Source organism: Aquarana catesbeiana, linkage group LG02, assembly GCF_042186555.1.
Source record: "Aquarana catesbeiana isolate 2022-GZ linkage group LG02, ASM4218655v1, whole genome shotgun sequence".
NCBI lineage: Eukaryota > Metazoa > Chordata > Amphibia > Anura > Ranidae > Aquarana > Aquarana catesbeiana.
The window spans coordinates 554,415,351-554,442,109 of record NC_133325.1 but is presented as its reverse complement, the minus strand read 5'-3'; the positions used below and the strand labels follow the sequence as shown (position 1 = coordinate 554,442,109).

Here is a 26,759-nt window from a genome sequence, read left to right as displayed (position 1 = left end):
TATGATTTACCAAAACACCGAGATCCTTCTCCACCAATGATTCTCCCAAGTTGTACTCCCCCTAGTATGTATGATTCATGCATATTCTTAGCCCCCAAGTGCATAACTTTACATTTATCAACATTAAACCTCATTTGCCACATAGCTGCCCAATTAAACAGTGCATTGAGGTTGGCTCGTAAGATGGAGACATCCTGTAAGGATGTTATTCCACTGCATAGCTTGGTGTCATCTGCAAATACTGAAATAGTACTTTTAATCCCAGACCCTATATCATTTATAAATATAGTAAAAAAATAAGGGCCCCAACACTGAACCTTGGGGTACACCACTAACAACCCTAGACCATTCAAAGTATGAATCATTAACCACTACTCTGAATACGGTTTTTAGCCAGTTTTCTATCCATTTACAAACTGATTTTTCCAAGTTTGTAAACTTTACATTACACATTAGCCATGTGTGGGGAACTGTGTCAAATGCTTTAGCAAAATCCAAGTATACTACAGCCCTGACCAAAAGTTTTGAGAATGACACAAATAATAATTTTCACAAAGTCTGCTGCTTCAGTCTTTTTAGATATTTTTGTCAGATGTTACTATGGTATACTGAAGTATAATTACAATTATTTTTATAAGTGTCAAAGGCTTTTATTGACAATTACATTAAAGCGGAGTTCCCCCAAATTGTTTTTTAAGCCAGCAGCTACAAATGCTGCAGCTGCTGACTTTTAAAATATGGACACCTATCTGTCCAGGGTGCCCGCGATGTCGGAACCCGAAGCCGATCTGTCCCTCGGTTCTCAGGTGGAGGCGATAAGGGATTCAGGAAGTGAAGCCTTGTGGCTTCACAATCTGGTTCCCTACTGTGCATGCACGAGTCGCGCTGTACAATCCCACTGGTCCCTGCTGTCTTCTGGGACCTGTGTGTCTCCCAGAAAACAGCGGGGGGACGGAGGAGGTGCCGGACATGGCATAGATATCCATGGATACTGCGGCTATCTATGCCCAGAAGTGGGATCAAATATCTGGATTAGACAGGTATCTGCTCCCCCCTCCCCCGTGAAAGATGCCAAATGTGACACTGGAGGGGGGAGGATTCCGAAAAGTGGAACTTCCATTTTTAGGTGGAACTCCGCTTTAGATTTATGCAAAGAGTCAATATTTACAGTGATGACCCTTTTTTCAAGACCTCTGCAATTCGCTCTAGCATGCTGTCAATCAACTTCTAGGCCACATACCGACTGATGGCAGCCCATTCTTGTATAATCAGTGCTTGGAGTTTGTCAGAATTTGTGGGGGAGTTTTGTTCACCCGCCTCTAAAGGATTGACCACAAGTTCTCAATGGGATTAGAGTCTGGGGAGTTTCCCAACATTTTGATGTTTTGCTCCCAAAGCCACTTAGTTATCACTTATGGCAAAGTACTCCATCATGCTGGAAAAGACATTTTTATGTCACCAAACTGTTCTTGGATGGTTGGGAGAAGTTTCAGTCAGACAGGGGTGGACTGGGCTCGGGGGCAGGGTGGCAATCTCCCCCCAGGCCGCTCTGATGCCTGGGAAAAGGGCTGCACTCAGGGCTGGGTTAACAAGGGGCCAGAGACACTATGTACAGCCACCGGCCGCCGCTACCAAATACTGTGTTTGCAGAGCTGCAGCGCAGCGGTAGGAATATGCACTCCTGCATTCTTTTCCCGGCAAGTGTACCATCATTCCCTCCCTGTCAGGGATCTCAGCCGGATAGGAGCTTCCTACGTCCCGCCCATCATGACGTCAATCAGAGGCCGGAAGGCAGGATGGAAGAGGAGGAGTGCTGCTGGGACCTGTGGGGACATCCACTACTGTGGGTGAGTGAGCGGCTGAAAATTGCTGCACTGCTTTGATCGTACTGAAGTGGTTAATTATTATTTTTATTTTTTTGGGTGGGGGGCTAATTAATCTACAATGCTATTTGGAATATGCAGCATGGAGGGGGTTAATGTGTTGCCATTGGTCACTGATGCCTAGCATTCTAGATTAGGTTGTAAACGTTCATTTTTGTTTTTTTTTTTATAAAAATAACAAACTTGTCATACTTACCTGCTCTGTGCAAGGGTTTTGCACAGAGCAGCCCAGACTCTTCTTCTGGGGTCCCCCACTGGCACTCCAGGCCCCTTCTCTTCATCCCACCTCCTGTCACCTTAAAAATCATCACATAGGGACTATGTGATGAAAAAAATATCTTAAGGAAAAAAAAAGTTACACCCAAGCACATAAACCCTACTCCCCCAAAAAATTTTAAAGTCCCCCACCCCCACATATACACATGTACGAATGTAAATGCATGTGTCAGGGGTGACTACCCTTGAAAATGTCGATTGCAATGCAAATGTTACATATAACTATGCACACCAGAATGAGAGCAACACAAAACCTCCTCCATAACCCTAAACTGATACCTATAGGGGGCTTTTGAAGTGTTGCCTATTGAAAATATAGGGTACTGAAGTTTGTCGCCCTTTCACACAAAATTAAGGTTTAATATGTTGGATCAATTTACTCAGTGCAACCTTGTCTTTTATATATTACCAAAAATATGGGTAGTTTATTGCGTTTGCCCTAAAATTCACTTTAGTTTGTTTTTTTACAGAAATTTCGCATTTCCTAGACCTTTGCGGTAATAACATGTGACAAAAAAAATTGGAACTACCACTATTTTATTGTTTAGGGCAGTGGTCATCAACCCTGTCCTCAGGGCCCATTAACAGGCCAGGTTTGCAAGATAACTGAAATACATCACAGGTGATATCATTTGCTGCTCAGTGATTGCAGTATTCTAGTCTACATCTCCCCCAAGGTAATACATAAAACCTGCCCTGTTAGGGGGCCCTGAGGACAAGGTTGATGACCAGGGCCGGTACAAGGGGTGGGCAGAAGGGACGGATGCCCTGGGCGGGGCCATTTACTGGAGGAAGGGGGGCGCTTGGGGCCGCTTTGATCTGTGGCTGCAGTGCTCCCCTTCCACCTCCTCCTCTTGTTTGTCACACAGCACCGGGAGCGCTGTGTGTCAGGGAGCTGGGTCTGTGTGTGTGTTCGGTACCAAGGTTCCGCCCCCCTAGTCCGGCTCATGTGATAGCAGATTGAACCAGTGTTCCGCCTATCACACCAGCCAGTTTAGAGGGGCGGGGCCTTGTTACGGCACCCCCGAACACACACACATGTGACACACAGCGCTGCGGGAGATGTCCGCTGTGTGATCCAGGGCAGACTATGGTGAGTCTGCATTCATAGGCACAGAGAGGCTGCTATTGGCACAAAGAGGCTGATATTATGGGCACAGAGTGTCTGCGATTATGAGCACAGAGAGGCTGCAATTATGGGCACCGAGAGGCTGTGATTATGGGCAGAGAGGCTGCAATTATGGGCAGAGAGGCTGCGATTATGGGCACCAAGAGGATGCGATTATGCGCAGAGAGGCTGCGATTATACGCAGAGAGGCTGTGATTATGGTCACAGAGAGGCTGCAATTATGGGCACAGTGAGGCGGCATTGGTGGGCACAGTGAGGCGGCATTGATGGGCACAGTGAGGTGGCATTGATGGGCAGAGTGAGGCTGCATTGATGGGCAAAGAGAGGCTACAATTATGGGCACAGTGAGGCGGCATTGATGGGTACAGTGATGCTGCATTGATGGGCACAGAGAGGCTGCAATTATGGGCACAATGAGGCGGCATTTATGGGCACAGAGAGGCTGCAATTATGGGCACAGTGAGGCAGCATTGATGGGCACAGTGAGGCAGCATTGATGGGCACAGTGAGACAGCATTGATGGGTAAAGTGAGGCGGCATTGATGGGCACAGTGAGGCGGCATTGATGGGCACAGTGAGGCTGCAATTATGGGCACAGAGTGGCTGCGATTATGGGCACAGTGAGGCGGCATTGATGGGCACAGAGGTTGCGATTATGGGCACAGTGAGGCGGCATTGATGGGCAAAGTGGTAGGCTGCATTTGATGGGCACTGGTGAGACTGCATTGATCACTTTTATCATGTCTGCAGTCTCTGACTATCACCTGCATCATGTCCTCAGTCTCTAACCATCTCTTGTCTTATATCATGTCTGCAGTCTCTGAGTGGAGTTTGCTTAATTAGCAATGGTATCGGTAATATGCTGCAGGAAGGGGGTTAATGCACTGTCACTGATGCAATACTATAGATCCCATCGTCTGTAGGCACTGTAGCTTTTCACAGCGGGGGGGCGCAGTTTTTCATCTTCGCCCTGGGCACCGAATGACCTTGTCCCGGCACTGTTGATGACCACTGGTGTCAGCTTTCAGGAAATATACAGTCAGGTCCGTAAATATTGGGACATCGACGCAATTCTAATCTTTTTGGCTCTATACAGCACCGTAATGAATTTGAAATGAAACGAACAAGATGTGCTTTAACTGCAGACTTTCAGCTTTAATTTGAAGGTATTTACATCCAAATCAGGTGAACAGTGTAGGAATTACAACAGTTTGTATATGTGCCTCCCACTTTTTAAGGGACCAAAAGTAATGGGACAGATTAACAATCATCCATCAAACTTTCACTTTTTAATACTTGGTTGCAAATCCTAGAGCCTGAAGTCTGGAACTCATAGACATCACCAGACGCTGGGTTTCATCCCTGGTGATGCTCTGCCAGGCCTCTACTGCAACTGTCTTCAGTTCCTGTTTGTTCTTGGGGCATTTTCCCTTCAGTTTTGTCTTCAGCAAATGAAATACATGCTCAATCAGATTCAGGTCAGGTGATTGACTTGGCCATTGCATAACATTCCACTTCTTTCCCTTAAAAAACTCTTTGGTTGCTTTCGTAGTATGCTTCGGGTCATTGTCCATCTGCACTGTGAAGCGCCGTCCAATGAGTTCTGAAGTATTTTGCTGAATATGAGCAGATAATATTGCCCGAAACACTTCAGAATTCATCCGCCTGCTTTTGTCAGCAGTCACATCATCAATAAATACTACAGAACAAGTTCCATTGGCAGCCATACATGCCCACGCCATGACACTACCACCACCATGCTCACTGATGAGGTGGTATGCTTTGGATCATGAGCGGTTCCTTTCCTTCTCCATACTCTTTTGTTCCTATCACTCTAGTACAAGTTGATCTTGGTCTCATCTGTCCATAGGATGTTGTTCCAGAACTGTGAAGGCTTTTTTAGATGTTGTTTGGCAAACTCTAATCTGGCCTTCCTGTTTTTGAGGCTCACCAATTGCTTACATCTTGTGGTGAACCCTCTGTATTCACTCTGGTGAAGTCTTCTCTTGATTGTTGACTTTGACACACATACACCTACCTCCTGGAGAGTGTTCTTGATCTGGCCAACTGTTGTGAAGGGAGTTTTCTTCACCAGGGAAAGAATTCTTCGGTCATCCACCACAGTTGTTTTCCGTGGTCTTCCGGGTCTTTTGGTGTTGCTGAGCTCACCGATGCGTTCTTTTTTTTTAAGGATGTTCCAAACAGTTGATTTGGCTACACCTAATGTTTTTGCTATCTCTCTGATGGGTTTGTTTTATTTTTTCAGCCTAATAGTGGCTTGCTTCACTGATAGTGACAGCTCTTTGGATCTCATATTGAGAGTTAACAGCAACAGATTCCAAATGCAAATAGCACACTTGAAATTATTATTATTATAATACAGGATTTATATAGCGCCAACAGTTTGCGCAGCGCTTTACAACATGGGGCAGACAGTACACTTACAATACAAACCAATACAGGAGGGATCAGAGGGCCCTGCTCATTAGAGCTTACAATCTAGAAGGGAGGGTCAAGTGGAAACAAAAGGTAATAACTGTGGGGGATGAGCTGATGGAAAAAATGAAAATACAGTTGTTAGGTGTAGGTAGGATAGGCTTCTCTGAAGAGAAGGGTTTTCAGGGATCGGCTAATAAAGTAGGAGATAAGCGGACAGATTGGGGTAAGGAGTTCCATAGGATTGGAGAGCCTTTGGAAAAGGCCTGGAGGCGAGCATGGGAGGAGGTGACAAGGGAGCTAGAGAGCAGGAGGTCTTGAGAGGAACGAAGAGAGCGAGTAGGTTGGTATTTAGAGACTAAGCTAGTGATGTAGCTGGGGGCGAAATTGTGGATGGCTTTGTACGTAGTTGTTACAATTTTGAATTTAATTCTTTGGCCGAGCGGAAGCCAGTGGAGGGATTGACAGAGAGGAGTGGCAGACACAGAGTGATTGGTAAGGTGGATGAGTCTGGCAGCGGCATTCATAATGGATTGAAGAGGTGATAGACTATGTAGAGGTAAGCCAATGAGAAGGGAGTTGCAGTAGTCGAGGCGAGAGATGACCAGCGAGTGAATTAAGAGCTTTGTTGTGTCATTGGTTAGAAGGGGGCGTATTTTGGAGATGTTGCGGAGGTTGAGGCGGCAGGATTTGGACAGTGATTGGATGTGTTGCTTGAAGGAGAGTTCAGAGTCTAGGACTACACCTAGAACCTTGGCATGTGGGGATGGGCTTATATTTGTGCCATCGATTTTGACAGAGAGATCAGGGGAAGAGGCATATGGGGGAGGAAAAATTATAAGTTCGGTTTTGGCTAGATTGAGTTTAAGGAAGTGGTGAGACATCCAGACTGATATATCTGAGAGTAAATTACTGATACGTGAGGAGACAGAGGGAGTGAGCTGAGGGGTAGGGAAATAGATTTGGGTGTCATCAGCGTAGAGGTGGTATTGGAAGCCATGGGAGGCTATCAGTTGACCCAGGGAGGCAGTGTAGATTGAAAATAGTAGAGGTCCAAGAACAGAACCCTGAGGGACCCCAACAGAGAAAGGAAGAGGAGAGGAGGAAGTAGAGTTATAAGAAATGCTAAAGGTGCAGTTGGATAAGTAGGAAGAGAACCAGCGAAGTGTACAGTCACGGAGACCAAAGGCGTGTAGTTTTTTGAGGAGGAGGGGGTGGTCAACCGTATCAAAGGCAGCAGAGAGGTCCAGGTCTGCTTGGCAGAGAGGAGGCTGGAGTTGTATTTTTGGAGGGCAGATTTATATTAAATGAACTCCGGACCTGCTCATTGTAAATGGGATGATTGAATAACACACACCTGGTCATGGAACAGCTGAGCAGCCAATTGTCCCATTACTTTTGGTCCCTTAAAAACTGTGAGGCACATATACAAACTGTTGTAATTCCTACACCGTTCATCTGAATTGGATGTAAATACCCTCAAATTAAAGCTGAAAGTCTGCAGTTAAAGCATTTCTTGTTCGTTTCATTTCAAATCCATTGTGGTGGTGTACAGAGCCAAAAATTTTTAAATTGTGTGGCTGTCCCAATATTTAGGGCTGCTGTGCTCTGAAGAGGGGATGTTCCCCTCGAAACGCGACAGCCAGCAGTGATTCTTGTGAGCTCCTCCGGCAACTCTGGTGGGCTCTGTTGCTCCTTGACTGCATGCTGTGATTTGAAGACTGTTTTATACATTTGAGATCTTCCACTACTGTTTGTAAGTAGTCCCTTTTTATCATTAGTTTTAATAAATTTTATCTGAAGGATAATGCACATGGCTGGTGCGCCCTTTCTTTCCCTTTTCTCGTTGTCTGCTAGGATCACCCATCCTTGAGGGCAGCAAGGCCTGTGTTTTTACACCGCTTGTTCGGCTATCCACTTGTGCGCAGGAGCATTTTTCTTCATTACCAATATTTAGGGACCTGACTGTATAATGTTTGGAGGTTTTGTGTAATCTTCAGGCCTAAAATGATTTTTTAAACATGTGTGCAAAAAACACAAAAACGGCTCTGGCAATGAAAAGGTAGATGACAAAAGTGGCAGGTGGGAGTGGGGCCGAGTCGCTCCATCATGGGCCAGTGGGTTATACTTGCCCCAGTCCAAAAGTCGCCAATCAGCCCCTGCCAGGGGCTCTGGAGGGCCACATTGTCCTCCCCCCACCTTTGTGATCATGGAAAATCTTAGACTGTTTTCCCTGATCCATCACTTTTCCACCACCGGCTCTGTGGGCCACTTGACTGAACTTGCCCCCTAGGCCTAAGGCTGCCAGCCCTCCCCTGCTCTCAGAGGATGTTTTTGTACCATTCTTTATTCTCCCTTGGGTGAGAAGTAACCCCACGCATGAATGGTCTCAGGATGCTTTACTGTTGGCATGACACAGGACTGATCGTAGCACTCCACTTTTCTTCTCCGGACAAGGTTTTTTCCGGATGCTCCAAACAATCGGAAAGGGGATTCATCAGAGAAAATGACTTTATCCCAGTCCTCAGCAGTACAGTGCCTGTACTTTTTGCAGAATATCAGTGTGTCCCAAATGTTTTTCCTGGAGAGAAGTGGCTTCTTTGCTGCCCTTCTTAACACCAGGCCATTCTCCAAAAGTCTTTGCCTCACTGTGCGTGCAGATGCACTCACACTTGCCTTCTGCTATTCCTGAGCAAGCTCTGCATTGGTGGTGCCCCGATGCCATAGCTGAATCAACTGTGGGAGATGGTCCTGGTGCTTGCTAGACTTTCTTGGGTGCCCTGAAGCTTTCTTCACAAAAATTGAACCTCTCTCCTTGAAGTTCTTGATGATCCGATAAATGGTTTATTTAGATGCAATCTTAGTAGCAGCACTATCCGTGCCTGTGAATCCCTTTTTGTGCAATGCAATGATGAAAATAATGATTTCAAGCACTACCCTCCTTTTAAAGCTTCCAGTCTGTTATTCTAACTCAATCAGCTTTACAAAGTGATTTCCAGCCTTGTTCTCATCAACACTGACACCTGTGTTAACAAGAAAATCACTGACATGTCAGCTGGTCCTTTTGTGGCAGGGCTGAAATGCAGTGGAAATGTTTTTTTTTTAATTAAGTTCATTTTCATGGCAAAGAGGGACTTTGCAATTAATTGCAATTTATCTAATCACTTTTCATAACATTCTGGAGTATATGCAAATTGGCATCATAAAAACTGAGGCAGCAGACTTTGTGAAAATGAATATTTGTGTCATTCTCAAAACTTTTGGCCAGGGCTTTACATTCACAGCCACTCCTTTGACTAAGGTTTTACTTACCTCCTCATAAAATAAAAACAGATTTGTCTGACAACTTCTGTATTTTGTAAATCCATGCTGTCTGTTGCTTAAAATATTTTTTTCAGCAAGAACTCATCTGTGTGGTCTTTTATTAAACTCTCCAGTATCTTCCCAACTATAGAAGTTAAACTAACAGGTCTATAGTTACTTGGTAAAGACTTTGATCCCTTTTTAAATATAGGCACCACATTGGCCCTACACCAATCCAGTAATACTATCCCAGTCAATTAACCCCTTCCTGACCAGCAGCCGCAGTTATACTGCGGCAGGATGGCTCCCCTGTGCGAGCCGTCGTAGCTGTACGTGGGCTCTTTAAGACACTGTAGCAGGCAGCGCGCGCAGACGCAGCATGTCCTCAGACCCGCCGCGTGTGCCCTGCGGGCATGATGACTTCCGGGCACCCGCAATCGCTTGTGACAGAGCGAGAACCGGGATCTGTGTGTGTAAACACACAAATTCCAGTTCTGTCAGGGGAGAGGAGAGAGATTGTGTGCTCCTACTAAGTAGGAACAATGATCTCTCTCCACCTCTAGTCAGCCACATTCCCCCCACAGTTAGAACACATCTAGGGAACACATTTAACCCCTTGATCGCCTCCTAGTGTTAACCCCTTCCCTGCCAGTGACAGTTATTCAGTAATCAGTGGCTATTTTTAGCTCTGATCACTGTATAAATGTCACTGGTCCCAAAAAAGTGTCAAAAGTGTCCGATGTGTCTGTGGCAATGTTGCAGTCCCAATAAAAATCGCAGATCACCTCCATTACTAGTAAAAAAAAAAATAATAATAAAAATGTCATAAATCTATCCCCTATTTTGTAGACGCTAAAACTTTTGTGCAAACCAATCAATATATGCTTATTGCGAGTTTTTTTTACCAAAAATATGTAGAAGAATACATATCGGCCTAAAATGATGAAGAAATTTGTTTTGTTTTTTTTTTTTAATTTTTGGATATTTATTATAGCAAAAAGTACAAAATATTGTGTTTTTTTCAAAATTTTCGCTCTTTTTTTGTTTGCAAAAAAAATAAATAAAAACCACAGAGGTGATCAAATACCACCAAAAGAAAGCTCTATTTGTGGGGAAAATAGACATAAATTTTGTTTGGGTACAACGTCGCACGACCATGCAATTGTCAGTTAAAGCGACGCAGTGCCGTATCGCAAAAAATGGCCTGGTCAGGATGTCGGTAAATTGTTCCGGGGCTGAAGCGGTTAAATAGTTCCTAAAAATTAGAAATGATGGCTTTGAAATGCCAAGCTCAATTCTTTAAGAATCCATGGGCGTATGCCATCTGGTCCATGTGCTTTATTCACCTTTATTCTGTCTGAATATTTGTGGACCAGATCCATTTCAAGACATTGTGGATAATTTGGGACTGTGTCAATACCATCCTCATTATGGACATAAGCTCCCCACAAATGCTGAGGCAGATTAGATAATTCCCATATGTGTATTTTAGCTGTTTGGATGGTGATCAACTTTAATGTGAAAAAATCAACATATAGTTAATTTTTTCTTTAGTCATATTGATGTTGCATTCCACTTCTTTTTTACTCACTTTTGGCTTTAACGTCATCCACGTTTTTGCATTGTTTGTTAGGGGATGATGAGGAGGAAGAGCCAGAGATCCCAATAAGTCCTCGCCCTCGTCCTCTTGCGGAGCTACAGTTAAAAGAAAAGGCAGTGCCAATGCCAGAGGCCAGCTCATTCTTCATTTTTAGCCCCACCAACAAGTGAGTTTTGTTATTACACTGGACAACAGGAAAGTACTGGTACTAACTCTGTATATATCTGTAGTGTTCAGGAAAGGCTTGTGGTAAAAAAATAAAAAGTTTGTGGATAATTCATAGCATAAGTGATACTCATAGAGGTAAGCCTTTACATTAAACCCTTATTTAAGGTGGTTGTAAGCCCTTACATTTACCCACTGAAGTGAATAGCCTCAGGTAAGACAGAAAGATGAAACAGAGCCTCCTACATAACCTGTACCTGTTTATCTGCAGCCTTCTAAAACACACTGATCAAAGACTATTTCTTAGCTCCAGCAGGTAAGGGGCAGGGATCTGATGTCACAAAGTGCACAGTACAGAGAAGAGAGCTGAGCATACACTGAGACCTCACTGGAAGGCATGGACATACACCCTTCACACAATCTTATGAGGGAAACATGCACAGCTGAAGCTGTCAATCACCTTTGGTGTGCTGGAGAGGGGGCAGGGTCATCATTTAAGATTCTTTGATGCTGGCATTACCTGGCAGAAGTTACTCATGCAGATAGCAGAGGAATGGGAGAGCAGACAGAAATCACACTGGTGGTTTGGATTGAGGCTATTACCCACTATAGAAGGATATGCTTTGTTTATTTTTCATTTCAGAGGTTTACAAAGACAAGTATTGCAACCCAGATGCAAAATCTTTGACTGTTTACCATGAATATGTATTATGTCATAATTTTTATCCTTAACCTTTGCAGAATCAGAGTACTGTGCCATCGTATTATCAATGCCACCACCTTCACCAATTTCATCCTGCTGTTTATCTTACTAAGTAGTATCTCTTTGGCTGCTGAGGATCCCATTCAACCAGAATCTTTCCGCAACAAGGTGATGCTACACTCTTGGTAATAGAAAACAGGTAGCAGTTGAAAGTAGTATTGTAGAAGAAATAATGTGTAGTAACAGAAAATGTGCACAGCACGCTACTAGTCCTAGGCTAGAACAGCGGTGCTCATCGTTTTTAGAATGTACCACAAATGCAGGGCAGCATGGTCCTGGGATTTCAACTTTTTTGTTCCCTTTAAAGAGAGACAACCAGCTATAGGAAAAGTATAAGTGCAATATTACACATAACTTAATTTCTGAGCTTATTTGTTTTGGTTTCTTTGTATGTGTGAATTGCATGGGTTGTTACCAGCATGTGGTGAACATTTCATGTCAATAGCACCTTTAAAAATATATTTACCTAGAAAAATTGTGACGTGTTCAATACTTATTTTACCCCTTGTATTTAAAGATTGCATGCATTATTCTATCAAACACCAAAAAGCCACTCAGAGAATCCAAATTACAATGCAGTTTCAAACATACAAGTTTTTCTCTTAAAACATTTTTTCAAAAGACCTAGCTCACTCATTCATATTTAAAGTAGGCTTATTAAAACAGAATTCCAGCCTGCAGCAATCTATATTTTTATACAACCTCAATTCCAAAGAAGTTGGGACGCTTTGTAAAATGTACATAAAAACAGAATGCAATGATTTGCAATCTTATAATATATTATTTGAAACTGATGGCAGCAACATGTCTCAAAAAAGTTGGAACAGGGCAACAAACAGATGGCAAAGTAAGTAGTACTAACAAGGAAGAGCTGGAAGAACATTCTGCAACTAATTTGGTTAATTGGCAACAGGTCAGTAACACGACTGGGTATAAAAAGAGCATCTTATAGAATGAGTCTCAGAAGAAAAGATGGGCAGAGGTTCATCAATCTGTAAAAAGCTGCATCAAAGAAATGTTGAACATTTTCAGAATTATGTTCCTCAACATAAAACTTCCAAGACTTTAAATGTATCATCATCTACAGTACATAATATCATCAAAAAATTCAGAGAATCTAGAGAAATCTCTGTGCGAAAAGGACAAGGCCAAAACAAAATATTGGATACTTGTGATCTTAGAGGGCATTGCATTAAAACAGGCATGATTCTGTGATGGACATCACTGCTTGGGCTCAGGAATACTTTAAAAAATTACTGTCTGTAAACACTGTGCCATCCAAAAATGCAAGTTAATCCTCTATCATGCAAAGAAGAAGCCATTACTGTACATGATCCAGAAAAGCTGCCATCTTCTCTGGACCAAAGCTCATTTAAATGGTCTGTTTAAAGTGGAAAACTGTTCTGTGGTCGGATAAATCGAAAATTGACATTCTTTTTTGTTGCGTCCTTCAGACTTAATAGGAGAGGAACCTTCCGGATTGTTATCAGCGCTCAGTTCAAAAACCTACATCTCTGATGGTATGGGGGTGCATTAGTGCGTATGGAATGGGCACCTTGCACATCTGGAAAGGTACCATCAATGCTTAAAGATAGATCCAGTTTTTAGAGCAGCATATGCCCCTAACCAGACAATGTCTTTTTCAGGGAAGGCCTTGCATATTTCAGCAGGACAATGCTAAACCGCATACTGCATCTATGACAACAGCATGGCTTCATAAGAGAAGAGTCTGGGTGCTTAACTGGCCTGCCTGCAGTCTAGACCTTTCACCAATTGAAAATATTTGGCTCATCTTGAAACTAAAAATTCAACAAAGAAGACACATGACTGTTGAGCAGTCAGAATCCTATATCAGGCAAGAATAGGACAACTATCCTGTCCCAGAACTCTAGCGACTGGTCTCCTCAGTTCACAGACATTTACAGTGTTGTTTAAAGAAGGGGGGAGGCTACACTGTGGTAAACATGGCCCTGTCCCAACTTTTTGTCAGACCTGTTGAAGCCATCAATTTAAAAATGGTCTTCCTTTTTTTTTAAATGGTGCAATTTCTCAGTTTAAACATCTGATGCATTTTATTTTTTCTGTTATGAGATTTGCAAACCATTGCATTCTGTTTTATTGTAGACTTTATACAGCATCTCAACTTTTTTTGGAATTGGGGTTGTACTTCCACTTGCCTGCTGTGCAAGTTTCTGCCCTTATTTAACAATTATGTGAAGCTTTTTTGGTTAAACTGGAGAGGAAAAAAGTGGTCACATGATTATCTTTGATTATTTTTATCCTGTTCTGCACCTCTTTGGGAGTGAGGTGGAGCCAGCACACTGCAGTAATGGCCACAACAACAGTGACTGACATTTTGCAGACATCACGTCTATCTGAATTAATATACACAGCTTTTGCCTAAATGTGAACACTACAACACAATAAAACCAGCTGCTGTGTGTTACATGTGTTTTCAGTGCAGTTTTACACTCCACAGGATACGACTCTAGTATGAGCAACATACCAACTGCTGCAGAGGAATTCACAAGTCCTAGGTTTCTATGTGCACAGGAAATGGGAAGATTTTGCAGCTAACTCTCACTCATCTAGATGAAGCTGGGTCCACAGGGGATGCAACTTGAAGTTCACCTGAAGCCCAGGTGTTTATGTTGGTCAGTGGGCCTTGCGGAAGACTTGACATCAACACAGATAGGAAATTTGCCTTCTACAATGCCCTGCAAAGAAAATTCAAAGGCATAAAGTAGGGATGGGGAGAATGTTAAAAAGGAAGCACAGTTTTCCACCAAGTACCAGGGGCAGACACAGATGCAGTTGAAACTGATGAGGCTGGAGTTCTGCTTTAATCTAACCATGCATAGAGATTTTTCCAAAAGATTTTTCCAAAAGAAACCCACCCCAAACTTTGAACATAAAGGACAGTCACCCAATAGGACATAATCTTTGTCCAAGCATATATCTGTGTCCAAGTGTCAAACTGGATTTGGGTAAGGTCATGCCCCATATGGTCAGGCCAAAGTAAAAACTTTATTATTTGAATTTGTTCCTCCATAGCATGCAGAATGTTTCGGTAAATGCTGCAACATTGGGTTAAATATACGCTTTAAAACATTCTGATTCTGAAAAATAACAAACATGTTTTATTAATCTTTGGGTATATAATGATTTTTTTAGGCAGTAATTACATCTGGCTCTTTGCCGCAGTCATTAACGTTACACCTTTGAAGTAAGCTAATAAGGGCCTATTATACATATAAGAGCCTATAAACTATCTACTTACTTTTTTTTTTTGCTTATGTTTCAGGTTCTTTCCAAGCTTGATATTGTTTTCACAGTGATTTTCACAACTGAAATTGTTCTTAAGGTAAATGCTACGAAATCACTCATGTTATATCTTAAAACAGCATTAAACCCAAAAACATACATTTATTAAATCGCAACTCACCAATTCTTGGATGTGGTGACTGCATTTGTTTTCTTTTTTATGTTTTTTCCTTTATTTTCACCTGGCGATTTAGCCATGTAAGTCTGTTATTTTTCAACTTACCTTAACAGACCAAGCTGTCCAGACAAAGTAGCAGTTAGATGATTGAGAAAAAACATTAAATATTGATAGGGGTAATTACAATGGTCAGCTTTTACTCAATTATGTAAATCCTTTATCTCAAAAGAGGAAAAACTGTTGTATCTACTAAAAAAGTGTTAGGTAGAGTTCAGCATCAATTTATTAGTCAAGTCCAACTAAATCTGCTAGTCTATCACTACCCCCTCCCCAGACTGACAATGCTGCTTTCCAAAGGTGCCTGCCTTACTACTCCTTGCAGAATGCAAACACCCTAAGACAGGAAGTGTGTTACTGGCAGGATCATCAAGTGAAATAAAAAAAAGAAAGCCTAAAAAAGAAAACAACTGGAGCCATCACATTTAAGGACTGGTAAGCTGCAGATGATTGTCCCGGAGTTGTCATAAGAACTGTGGCAGGAGGCATTGGACACATACTTGGTGTCTGTTATCTCCTCTACGGATAAAATGATCCAGTATCGCTATCTGCACCAGCAGTATTATACACCAGCTATACTGCATCGAATGCATAGGAGGGATTCTGCTACTTGCCATAAATGTGGGAAGGAGGAAGGCACTTTTTTACATATGGTGTGGGAGTGCATGAGGGTGAGACCATTATGGTCTCAGGTGACTGAATTTATATCGGATAAGTTTGCTTTACCAAACATTTGTTCTCCCCTACATTGTTTAGGATTTTCGATCAGGAAGAGATGAATGCACACACTAAACTGTTCCTTAGGATCCTATACTTTGGAGTGCGAAAACTCATTGCTAGACGCTGGATACATGATGAGCAACTGACGTTGGGGATGTGGATTAAAATAATAGATGCAGATGTGATGATATATAAAATGACTTATGAAGCTAGGGGGCTCCCAAGAGGTTTAGAAGGTTTGGTTCCGGTGGGTGGACTCTGAGAGTACATTGGATGAGGAGGGGTTATCATTAGATAAGTAAGACCTATTGCTATTGCCAACCCATGGCAGATAGGTGTTGCTTGGTCTGCTCCTTTTGCTACAGACAGGCTAGGCCTTATTGTATCCTAATTAGACAGAACGCTGAATGTTGACATCCCAGAGGGGGGTTCTTTTTTCTACCCCTGTTCTGAATTCTTTGTCTGGTTTGAAAAAATATAAAAATAAAAATAAAAAATGCACATGTATATTGAAACATAGGGTATGCTTGGGGACCGGAACACCACATTCTGGTTACAGAGATAATTGCAATATTAATGCTGTTTTTCTGGTAATATGAATGTTGTTGTAATCCCTATCCGATGTATTGTATGTTTAATCCTTATGTGCACAATAAAAACACTTAAAAAAAAAAAAAAAGGATTGGTAAGCTGCAATATATTACAGTTCAATTTGGGTTTAATACCACTTGAATTTTTTCCTTATTCCTATGTCTCCTCACAGATGACAGCATATGGTGCCTTCCTACACAAAGGATCCTTCTGCAGAAATTCTTTTAATATTTTGGACCTTTTAGTCGTCGGAGTTTCCCTCATCTCAATGGGCATTGAGTGAGCACTACTACATATTTTACTTCCTTGTTACAATATATAATGCCAAAGGGTCATCATCAGCATTCTAAATCTACAAAGATTGCAATAAAAAATGCAAGAGTGCGATCAGGGCAGCTAAAATAGATTACAAGAGACACAATGCTGAGGAGGGTAAAATAAATCCCTACTTTTTTCATAAATGTTCATTGCAAAAAGTGTACAACAGAACATATTGGTCCAATAAAAGATGATCAGGAGAAGTTGGTCATAAGCGACATGGAGAAGGCAACTGTACTAAATACATTCTTCTTCTCGGTTTATAAGCAGGAAAAGGAGGGGTATAATAAACAGGACAGTAACATTAATAACATTGTATTGAATGTTCTCAAAAAAAGACCAAACAAACCTAATGTGAATAAATCACCAGGACCAGAAGGCTTACGCAAGAGAGTTTTCAAGAAACTTTGCCATGTTATAGCCATACTATTGTCCCTAATTTTTAAGGAGAGCATAGTGACTAGAATGGTGCCAGCTGATTGGCAAAAAGTAAACCAATATTCAAAAAAGGGCCGAGATATACAGTATATCTGGAAACTACAGACTAGTCACCCAAACATCAGTAGTACTGTATGTAAACTATTGGAAGAAATGCATTTCCTGCATTTTTCATGCATCCATGGAGGCAAAGGCCTCTTGAAGAGTGGGGGTGGTTCTGAGGGCAGCATTAGCCTCCCAAATAAGCCCAAGCACTGCCTCCTCCACATTCCTCCCCTTCCTGGGCCTTTTGGTTGAAAGGCGGAGGGGAGGGACCTGGGATTCGGTCAGGCTACTGGGCCATGCCACCTCCTGGCTGCCACATTCCACAGCCTCCTCCTGGCTGCCACATTCCACGCCCTCCTCCTGGCTGAGGCTTTCCTGTGTATGAAAAAGGGACACAGTTTTAGTTTTTTGTTCATCAATCACACACAATTTTCAGCTCATGACTGTTGCAAATTGAATGTTAACAAATAGAAAAGACTATCATTCTGAGCCCAGCATTTTTCATTCTTGCCACAAACATTATTGGCCACTACTGTCTATTGTAAAACACTTTACTAAATCAGCAATTAGTGATCTATAATAACATCTAGTTAACATCATTAATTTTACGACAAGAAATATGTAAAACAATGCTATACATGGCTCAAGCTGGGCTCCTCCACTTCTTCCTGGCTGGAAGGCCCAGGTTGGATGTCTGAAGCCACAGCTGGGGTGAAAGGAAGCGTGGAAGGAAGAGTGGAAGGTAGGGTTGAGAGTGATTGTCTGACTTCAGTCTGGTTTGACAGAAAACAAAGTTTCTCATAGTACCACAGCCTGGGTACATAAATGTCATCTGCTGCTGCTCCTGATCTCTGGGAATCCTGGACCTTATTGCGCTCCCTATTATAAGTGCTCCTCAGGCCACCAATTTTGGCCTTCAAATAGGGGATGGTTGCCGTGGGGATCTGCAGCTTCACCAACTCCAGCAGTTTCTCCAGCGCTGCCTGCCTCTTTTGTTTATGATTATATTGTATTATATATATTGTTTATATTATTCCCTGGAAAAAGTCAAAAGTACCCCTGTATTTATGCTCATGTTGAGATTTAAGAACAGCGACGTTTAATACTAAGATGCAATGGGGTTGATTTACTAAAGGCAAATCCACTTTGCACTACAAGTGTACTTGGAAGTGCAGTCACTGTATATCTGAGGGGAAGATCTTAAATTAGGGGAAGCTCTGCTGATTTTATCATCCAATCATGTGCAAGCTAAAATGCTGTTTTTTATTTTCCTTGCATGTTCCCTTCAGATCTACAGCGACTGCACTTCCAAGTACACTTGTAGTGCAAAGTGGATTTGCCTTTAATAAATAACCCCCAATATCTTATATTGGTACAAATCTGTCAACCCTTCTATCTTTTCTTATTGAAAATATCTTGCTTTCCTGATTTTTCTGTATAAAAGATCCAGCGCTATCTCTGTAGTGAAGATTCTCAGGGTATTGAGAGTATTGCGTCCCCTCCGCGCCATTAATCGTGCAAAGGGTCTTAAGGCAAGTAAAGCATGGCAACCACTGTTTTGTTGATCAGTGATCAATATTTCACCTGTAGACAAACGAGCAGCCTATAGATGAATGTTTTGCACTTACTCCATAATCCTGTGTAGACTTTTTTTTTATTATTCAAATATGCATGATGTTGTTATTATATAGTTATAAAATTTGTCATACTTTTCCAGTTACTAGCACAGCTCATAGGTAATGAACCACTAAGAAGTCTTATTGACACCGGTTTCCAGTGTGCACCCTTCATTTTAGTTTAGTGCTTTAACAAGGTTGCAATTTAACAATTAACATTTCTCATAAAGGTATGGGTGTCAATATTTAAAATCACAACAGCTTTTTAAGACTTGGTATTAAAAGAGTTCTTCTAGTCAAATGTTTGTATTGTTTCATATTTTTTTCCTCTTTTCTTATTACAGCATGTGGTCCAGTGCCTATTTGTTGCCATTAAAACCATTGGGAATATTGTCCTGGTCACAACACTTTTGCAGTTTATGTTTTCTTGCATTGGTGTACAGCTGTTCAAGGTAAAAAGTAAGGAAATAAATTACAATAGATAATATATGCCTAATTGTGCAGTCATGATTGCATAATATGGTCTAAGGTCTGTTAAAAAGTCTTTGTTTTCCATAAATATATAAACCAGGGTTGTTCAAACTTTTTTGAAAGAGGGCCAGATTTGATGAAGTGAACGTGCGTGAGGGCCGACCATTTTGCCTGGCATTCTTTTAACCATTAAAATTTGGTCTAAGTGTGTTCGTCCGAGCACTAATACACTGCCCAACAAGAATTATCTTGCCTTTGTTTGGCTATACCCTATTTATCGGCGTATAACACGCACCTTCAATTTAAGAGGGAAGTTTCATTTTTTTAAACATTTTAAATAAAGAACTGTGAAGCAAAATAAGGGTCAGTGCCCATCAATGCAGCCTAATTGGTGCCCATCTGCAGGCCCACCATTGCCATGAATGCAGCCTCACCGTTGTCATGAATGTAGCCCCACCGTTGCCATGAATGCAGCCCCACCATTGCCATGAATGCAGCCCCACCGTTGCCATGAATGCAGCCCCACCATTGCCATGAATGCAGCCCCACCATTGCCATGAATAAAGCCCCACCGTTGCCATGAATGCAGCCCCATCGTTGCCATGAATGCAGCCCCATCGTTGACATGAATGCAGTCCCACTATTGCCATGAATGCAGCCTCACCATTACCATGAATACAGCCCTACCATTGCCATGAATGCAGCCCTACCATTGCCATGAATGCAGCCCAACTGTTGCTATGAATGCAGCCTCACCATTACCATGAATGCAGCCTCACCGTTATCATGAATGCAGCCCTACCGTTGCCATGAATGCAGCCCCACCGTTGCCATGAATGCAGCCTCACCATTGGCATGAATGCAGCCCCACCATTGGCATGAATGCAGCCTCACCATTGCCATGAATGCAGGCCCACGGTTGCCATGAATGCAGCCTTATCATTGCCAAGCATGCAGCCCCACCATTGCCATGAATGCAGCCTCACAGTTGCCATCAGTGCAGCATGATTGATGCTCACCTGCAACCTCGGATGGAACAGGGAAGAAGGGGACGAGTGCCAACAGACTACATACAGTAGAATCTATTTTCAAGGCGTCCTCTTTATCATAAGAGACAGGACTTTGTATTAAACAGAACAGTCGTCCAATGGCAGCGCAGAAGACGGGACTTCCTATTACAGAGGCTGCCATGCAAACAGGAAATTCACCTGTATGTACGGCATTCGTCCCGCCTCATCTCTGTCCCCACCAAGGCAGCCGGCGCTTGCTGATTCGTTGGGGGCCACAAAAGATATACATGTCCAAATTACCAGGCGGACCGTTGGAAACCAGGCTGCTATTGGCCTGTGGGCCAGACTTTGGACAGGCCTGATATAAATAATGTAGAAAAAAACAACATTTTAGCAGTTTAGATTCTAGTAAAAATTCTTCTTTGTTATTAATATTTCTTTAACCAAAAAAATGTTATCTCCATTTACCATGGCTCTGTATGTCAGAGTATCAACATACAGTAACTCACAAAAGTGAGTACACCCCTCACATTTTTGTAAATATTTTATTATATCTTTTTATGTGACAACACTGAAGAAATGACACATTGCTACAATGTAAAGTAGTGAGTGTACAGCTTGTATAACAGTTTAAATTGCTGCCCCTCAAAATAACTCAACACCAGGGATGAGCCGAACACCCCTCGGTTCGGTTCGCACCAGAACTTGCGAACAGACCAAAACTTTGCACGAACGTCAGAACCCCATTGAAGTCTATGGGACTTGAACATTCTAAATCAAAAGTGCTAATTTTAAAGGCTAATTTGCATTGTCCTAAAAAGTGTTTGGGGACCCGGGTCCTGCCCCAGGGCACATGTATCAATACAAAAAAAGTTTTAAAAACGGCCAGACAGTGATTTTAATAATGCTTAAAGTCAAACAATAAAGTGTAATATTCCTTTAAATTTCGTACCCTGGGGGTGTCTATAGTATGCCTGTAAAGGGGCGCATGTTTCCCGTGTTTAGAACAGTCTGACAGCAAAATTACATTTCAAAGGAAAAAAAGTCATTTAAAACTTGCGGCTATGAATGAATTGCCGGTCCGACAATACACATAAAAGTTCATTGATAAAAACTGCATGGGATTTCCCCACAGGGGAACCCCGAACCAAAATTTTTCAAAAAAACTGGCGTGGGGGTCCCCCTAAATTCCATACCAGGCCCTTCAGGTCTGGTATGGATATTAAGGGGAAACCCACGCCAAAATTTAAAAAAAAAACGACGTAGGGGTCCCCCTCAAAATTCATACCAGACCCTTCAGGTCTGGTATGGATTTCAAGGGGAACCCCGCACCAAATTTTTTAAAAAAATTGTCGTGGGGTCCCCCCAAAAATCCATAGCAGACCCTTATCCAAGCACGCAACCTGGCAGGCCCACAAAAAGAGGGGGATGAGAGAGCACCCCCCCCTCCTGAACCGTACCAGGCCACATGCCCTCAACATTGGGAGGGTGCTTTGGAGTAGCCCACCAAAGCACCTTGTCCCCATGTTGATGAGGACAAGGGCCTCATCCCCACAACCCTTGGCCGGTGGTTGTGGGGGTCTGCGGGCGGGGGGCTTATCGGAATCTGGAAGCCCCCTTTAACAACCCCCAGACCCCGCCCCCCCTTGTGAAATGGTAAGGGGGTACTTTCCTACCATTTCACAAAAAAACTGTCAAAAATGTTAAAAATGACAAGAGACAGTTTTTGACAATTCCTTTATTTAAAGTCTTCTTTTTTCCATCTTCTATCGTCTTTCTTCTATCTTCCTTCGGTTTCTTCCTCCATCTTCTTCTTCCTCCGATCCTCTGCTTCTTTTTCCAGTGTTCTCGTCCAGCATCTCCCTCCGCGGCATCTTCTTATCTTCATCTTCTTCTCTTCATCTTCTTTTCAGGCCGCTCCGCATCCATGATTGGATGGGAGGCTCCCGCTGTGTGACGCTTCTCTCTTCATCTTTTTCTCTTCATCTTTTTCTCTTCATCTTCTTGTCTTCATCTTCTTTTCGGGCTGCTCCGCATCCATGATGGCATGGAGGGAGGCTCCCGCTGTGTGACGCTTCTCAGGGCCGATCCTAGACGGGGTGCACAGGGTGCAGTGCACCCAGGCGCCAGAGAGGTGGGGGCGCTGAAGCGCCAGAGTGCTCCCTTCCCTCCTCCTCCTCCTCCTCTTGATTGTGTCCGGCGGAGAGCCAAGAAGAAAGGCGCCGCTGTTTGCTGCTCAAGCCCCTCCTCGTGTCAGAGAAAGAGAGCAGCTGCCAGCCGGAGATGACATCGGAGGCAGAGCGGCTGGTCTCTGCGTGGAGAGAGACCAGCCACACAGTGATGTCGTGCAGGGGGGGGAGCGGAGGAGCGGTCCGTGCCTGACACATTCTCCTCTCTGTGTCTCCCACTCCTGCCTGCTTTGATCTGCTCTGCTCTTCACCCAGGCGGCGCGGCTGGCCGCACACTGTCCTTTCCTCTCCAGCTGCCGCCCGGGTGTATTTATGTACCCTAATGGAGGGGGGTCTGTACTGTACTAATGGAGGGGGGGCTGTACTAATGGAGAGGGGGCTGTACTAATGGAGGGGGGCTGTCCTAATGGAGGGGGGCTGTACTAATGGGGGGTCTGTACTAATGGGGGGGCTGTACTAATGGAGGGGAGCTGTACTAATAATGGGGGGGCTGTACTAATGGGGGGTCTGTACTAATGGAGGGGGGTCTGTACTAATGGGGGTCTGTACTAATGGAGGGGGGGGTCTGTCCTGGGGGGTCTGTACTAATGGGGGGTCTGTACTAATGGAGGTGGGGTCTGTACTAATGGAGAGGGGGTCTGTACTAATGGGGTCTGTACTAATGGAGGGGGGTCTGTACTAATGGGGGGGTCTGTACTGGGGGTCTGTACTAATGGAGGGGGGGTCTGTACTAATGGAGAGGGGGTTTGTCCTGGGGGTTTGTACTAATGGAGGGGGGGTCTGTCCTGGGGGTCTGTACTAATGGAGGGGGGTCTGTACTAATGGAGGGTGGGTCTGTACTAATGGAGGGGGTCTGTACTAATGGAGGGGGGTCTGTACTAATGGAGGGGGGTCTGTACTAATGGAGAGGGGGTCTGTACTAATGGAGGGGGGTCTGTACTAATGGAGGGGGGTCTGTCCTGGGGGGTCTGTACTAATGGAGGGGGGGTCTGTACTAATGGAGAGGGGGTCTGTACTAATGGGGTCTGTACTAATGGAGGGGGGTCTGTACTAATGGGGGTCTGTACTAATGGGGGGGTCTGTACTAATGGAGGGGGGTCTGTCCTGGGGGGTCTGTACTAATGGAGGTGGGGTCTGTACTAATGGAGAGGGGGTCTGTACTAATGGGGTCTGTACTAATGGAGGGGGGTCTGTACTAATGGGGGGTCTGTACTGGGGGTCTGTACTAATGGAGGGGGGTCTGTATTAATGGAGAGGGGGTCTGTACTAATGGAGGGGGGTCTGTACTAATGGAGGGGGGGTCTGTACTAATGGAGAGGGGGTCTGTCCTGGGGGGTCTGTACTAATGGAGGGGGGTCTGTACTAATGGAGGGGTGGTTTGTCCTGTGGGGTCTGTACTAATGGAGAGGGAGATCTGTCCTGGGTGGGTCTATACTATATTGTATCATAACTACAGTCTCTGACCATCTCCTGTATTATGTCTGCAGTCTCTGGGCATCTCCTGTAAAATATCTGCAGTCTCTGACCATCTCCTGTACTATGTCTGCAATCTCTGACCATCTCCTGTACTATGTCTGCAGTCTTTGATCATCTCCTGTATTATGTCTGCAGTCTCTGACCATCTCCTGCATCATGTCTGCAGTCTCTGACCATCTCCTGTATCATGTCTGGGGGCTCTTTCTAACAGATTCTCTAACAGAAGCCTTCTCTGTGTGCATCAGAGAGACTCCCCTCCAGATCTCATTAGTGTACGCTCTTCCTGTATTTTTTTTATTGTTAAAAGATCATGGGAGGATCCTAGGGTAACAAAGACTTCTTAGGGGAGCATCTCTGTGTTTGAGTCATTACCATAGAAACATTTGTAAAAGGGAGGAGTTGGTAAGATGACCACGCCCATGTGGGGGCGCCAGAAATATTTCTGCACCCAGGCGCCGGTGACCCTAGGATCGGCCCTGCACACATACATGCACATGCACACACAAATATAAACACACATACATAAAGAAAGCCTTTTAAAAATCGGCAGTGCTTTACCTTACCTCTTCCTGCCGGGTACTGCACTGTAGGGGGGGACAAAGAGCACAGCACACACTGTGCTTTCACATTAGATCAAATCAGTATGACGAGCTCCCTGCAGTGCCGATTACAGTTCGGCTGAGGATCGGAAAGCTCGCTCCTTCTATCGAGGTATACAGGGGCTCCTTAAGGGCGACTTCAGCGACCCCTATACTTCCGCCACTGCTACTTTACATTGTAGCAAAGTGTAATTTCTTCAGTGTTGTCACATGAAAAGATATAATAAAATATTTACAAAAATGTGAGGGGTGTACTCACTTTTATGAGATACTGTACCTGTACAGTTGATGTAACAGTTTAAAAATGGTGTAGATAAACCAATAAGCCTATTCTTCCTCAAATGTACTTAAGATTAACCGAAGTTGAATTTCTGTAATTTTTCAGGGTAAATTCTACAGCTGCACTGATACAACTAAAATCACGGCGGACGAATGCAGGTAGGTTAATCAGCAATAGTCATTAATGTCATATGTCATCATTCTCTGCATACAGTTCCGATATCCAATATCATCCCTGTTTTCCTACAAATATGTTTCTTTTAACAGGGGGTATTTTTTTGTGGCAAAGGATGGAAATCCTGCCCATATGGAGGCAGTACCCAGAGTTTGGTCACATAGCGACTTCCATTTTGATAACGTCCTTTCTGGCATGATGTCTCTTTTTACCATTTCCACCTTTGAGGGCTGGCCACAGTAAGTATAAGCCAGCTAACATTGAATATTATTCAAACCTTTGTTTTTTCTAATATAGAAATAGTGATTTTATTAACAGGGACAATAAAGTTTATATAACTCCTAGGGGCATATTTTTAAAGCAAAGAATCCATTAGCAAACATTGTTTGAAGATGGATCTTCCGGGTCCATGTGTTTTAAATTGCTGAAAGTCAAGTGGCATTGCTTTATAAATAAATCCCTAAGTAAATCCTTTTATTATTACCAAATGAAAAGAAGATGGCACAGCAAACCTGCCAAGAGACAGCCGCACACCAAAACTCACGGATCGGGCAAGGAGGGCATTAATCAGAGAGGCAGCACAGAGACCTAAGGTAACCCTGGAGGAGCTTCAGAGTTCCACAGCAGAGACTGGAGTATCTGTACATCGGACGACAATAAGCCGTGCGCTCCATAGAGTTGGGCTTTATGGCAGAGTGACCAGAAGAAAGACATTACTTTCAGCAAAAAAACAAAATGGCACGTTTTGAGTTTGCGAAAAAGCATGTGGGAGACTCCCAAAATGTATGGAGGAAGGTGCTCTGGTCTGATGAGACTAAAATTGAACTTTTTGGCCATCAAAGAAAATGCTATGTCTGGCGCAAACCCAACACATCACATCACCCAAAGAACACCATCCCTACAGTGAAACATGGTGGTGGCAGCATCATGCTGTGGGGATGTTTTTCAGAAGTCGGGACTGGGAAACTGGTCAGGGTTGAGGGAAAGATGGATGATGCTAAATACAGGGATATTCTTGAGCAAAACCTGTACCACTCTGTGTGTGATTTGAGGTTAGGATGGAGGTTCACCTTACAGCAGGACAATGACCCCAAACACACTGCTAAAGCAACACTTCAGTGAAACATGTAAAAGTGTTGGAATGGCCTAAGCAAAGCCCAAACCTCAATCCAATAGAAAATCTGTGGTCAGACTTAAAGATTTCTGTTCACAAGCGCAAACCATCCAACATGAAGGAGTTGGAGCAGTTTTGCAAGGAGGAATGGGCAAACATCCCAGTGGTAAGATGTGGCAAGCTCATAGAGACTTATCCAAAGCAACTTGAAGCTGTGATAGCCGCAAAAGTTGGCTCTACAAAGTATTGACTTTAGAGGGGTGAATAGTTATGCACATTGTCTTTTTCTGTTATTTTGTCCTTTTTGTTGTTTGCTTCACAATAAAAAAAAAATGTTCTGTAAATTAAATGATGCAAATCTTCAAACAATCCATGTTAATTCCAGGTTGTGAGACAATAAAACATGAAAATGCCAAGGGGGTGAATACTTTTGCAAGGCACTGTATATCTGTTCAATAATAAGAAATAAAAAAAAAAACTTGTTGATCCTGCCAGAAATCTAGTGCAGCCCTGTGTCATGTGCACCTTGTTGTGTTATCTCAAGCAGTGTTATCAGGGTGCACAGTTCTTCCTGTGAGCTATAGCACATACCCCCCTATTTTACGAAGATGAGGAAAGGAGGAAGTGTCTTTGTAGTCATAAGGTGACAAATTTGCTCCCCCCA

The 26,759-nt window shown here is 43.3% G+C and overlaps 1 protein-coding gene across 2 annotated transcripts in view; it reads left to right on the top strand.

Annotated features, from left to right (window-relative positions):
* CACNA1S (calcium voltage-gated channel subunit alpha1 S) overlaps window positions 1–26,759 on the top strand; it is a 243,247-nt gene that overhangs the window by 131,869 nt on the left and 84,619 nt on the right. For both annotated transcript variants that reach the window (XM_073615976.1, XM_073615975.1), the window contains exons 18-25: window positions 10,661–10,793; window positions 11,534–11,663; window positions 14,860–14,919; window positions 16,538–16,644; window positions 18,611–18,698; window positions 19,127–19,234; window positions 24,913–24,965; window positions 25,074–25,220. In XM_073615976.1, the coding sequence (XP_073472077.1) occupies window positions 10,661–10,793; window positions 11,534–11,663; window positions 14,860–14,919; window positions 16,538–16,644; window positions 18,611–18,698; window positions 19,127–19,234; window positions 24,913–24,965; window positions 25,074–25,220 (826 nt within the window). The remainder of the gene's footprint in view (window positions 1–10,660; window positions 10,794–11,533; window positions 11,664–14,859; window positions 14,920–16,537; window positions 16,645–18,610; window positions 18,699–19,126; window positions 19,235–24,912; window positions 24,966–25,073; window positions 25,221–26,759) is intronic.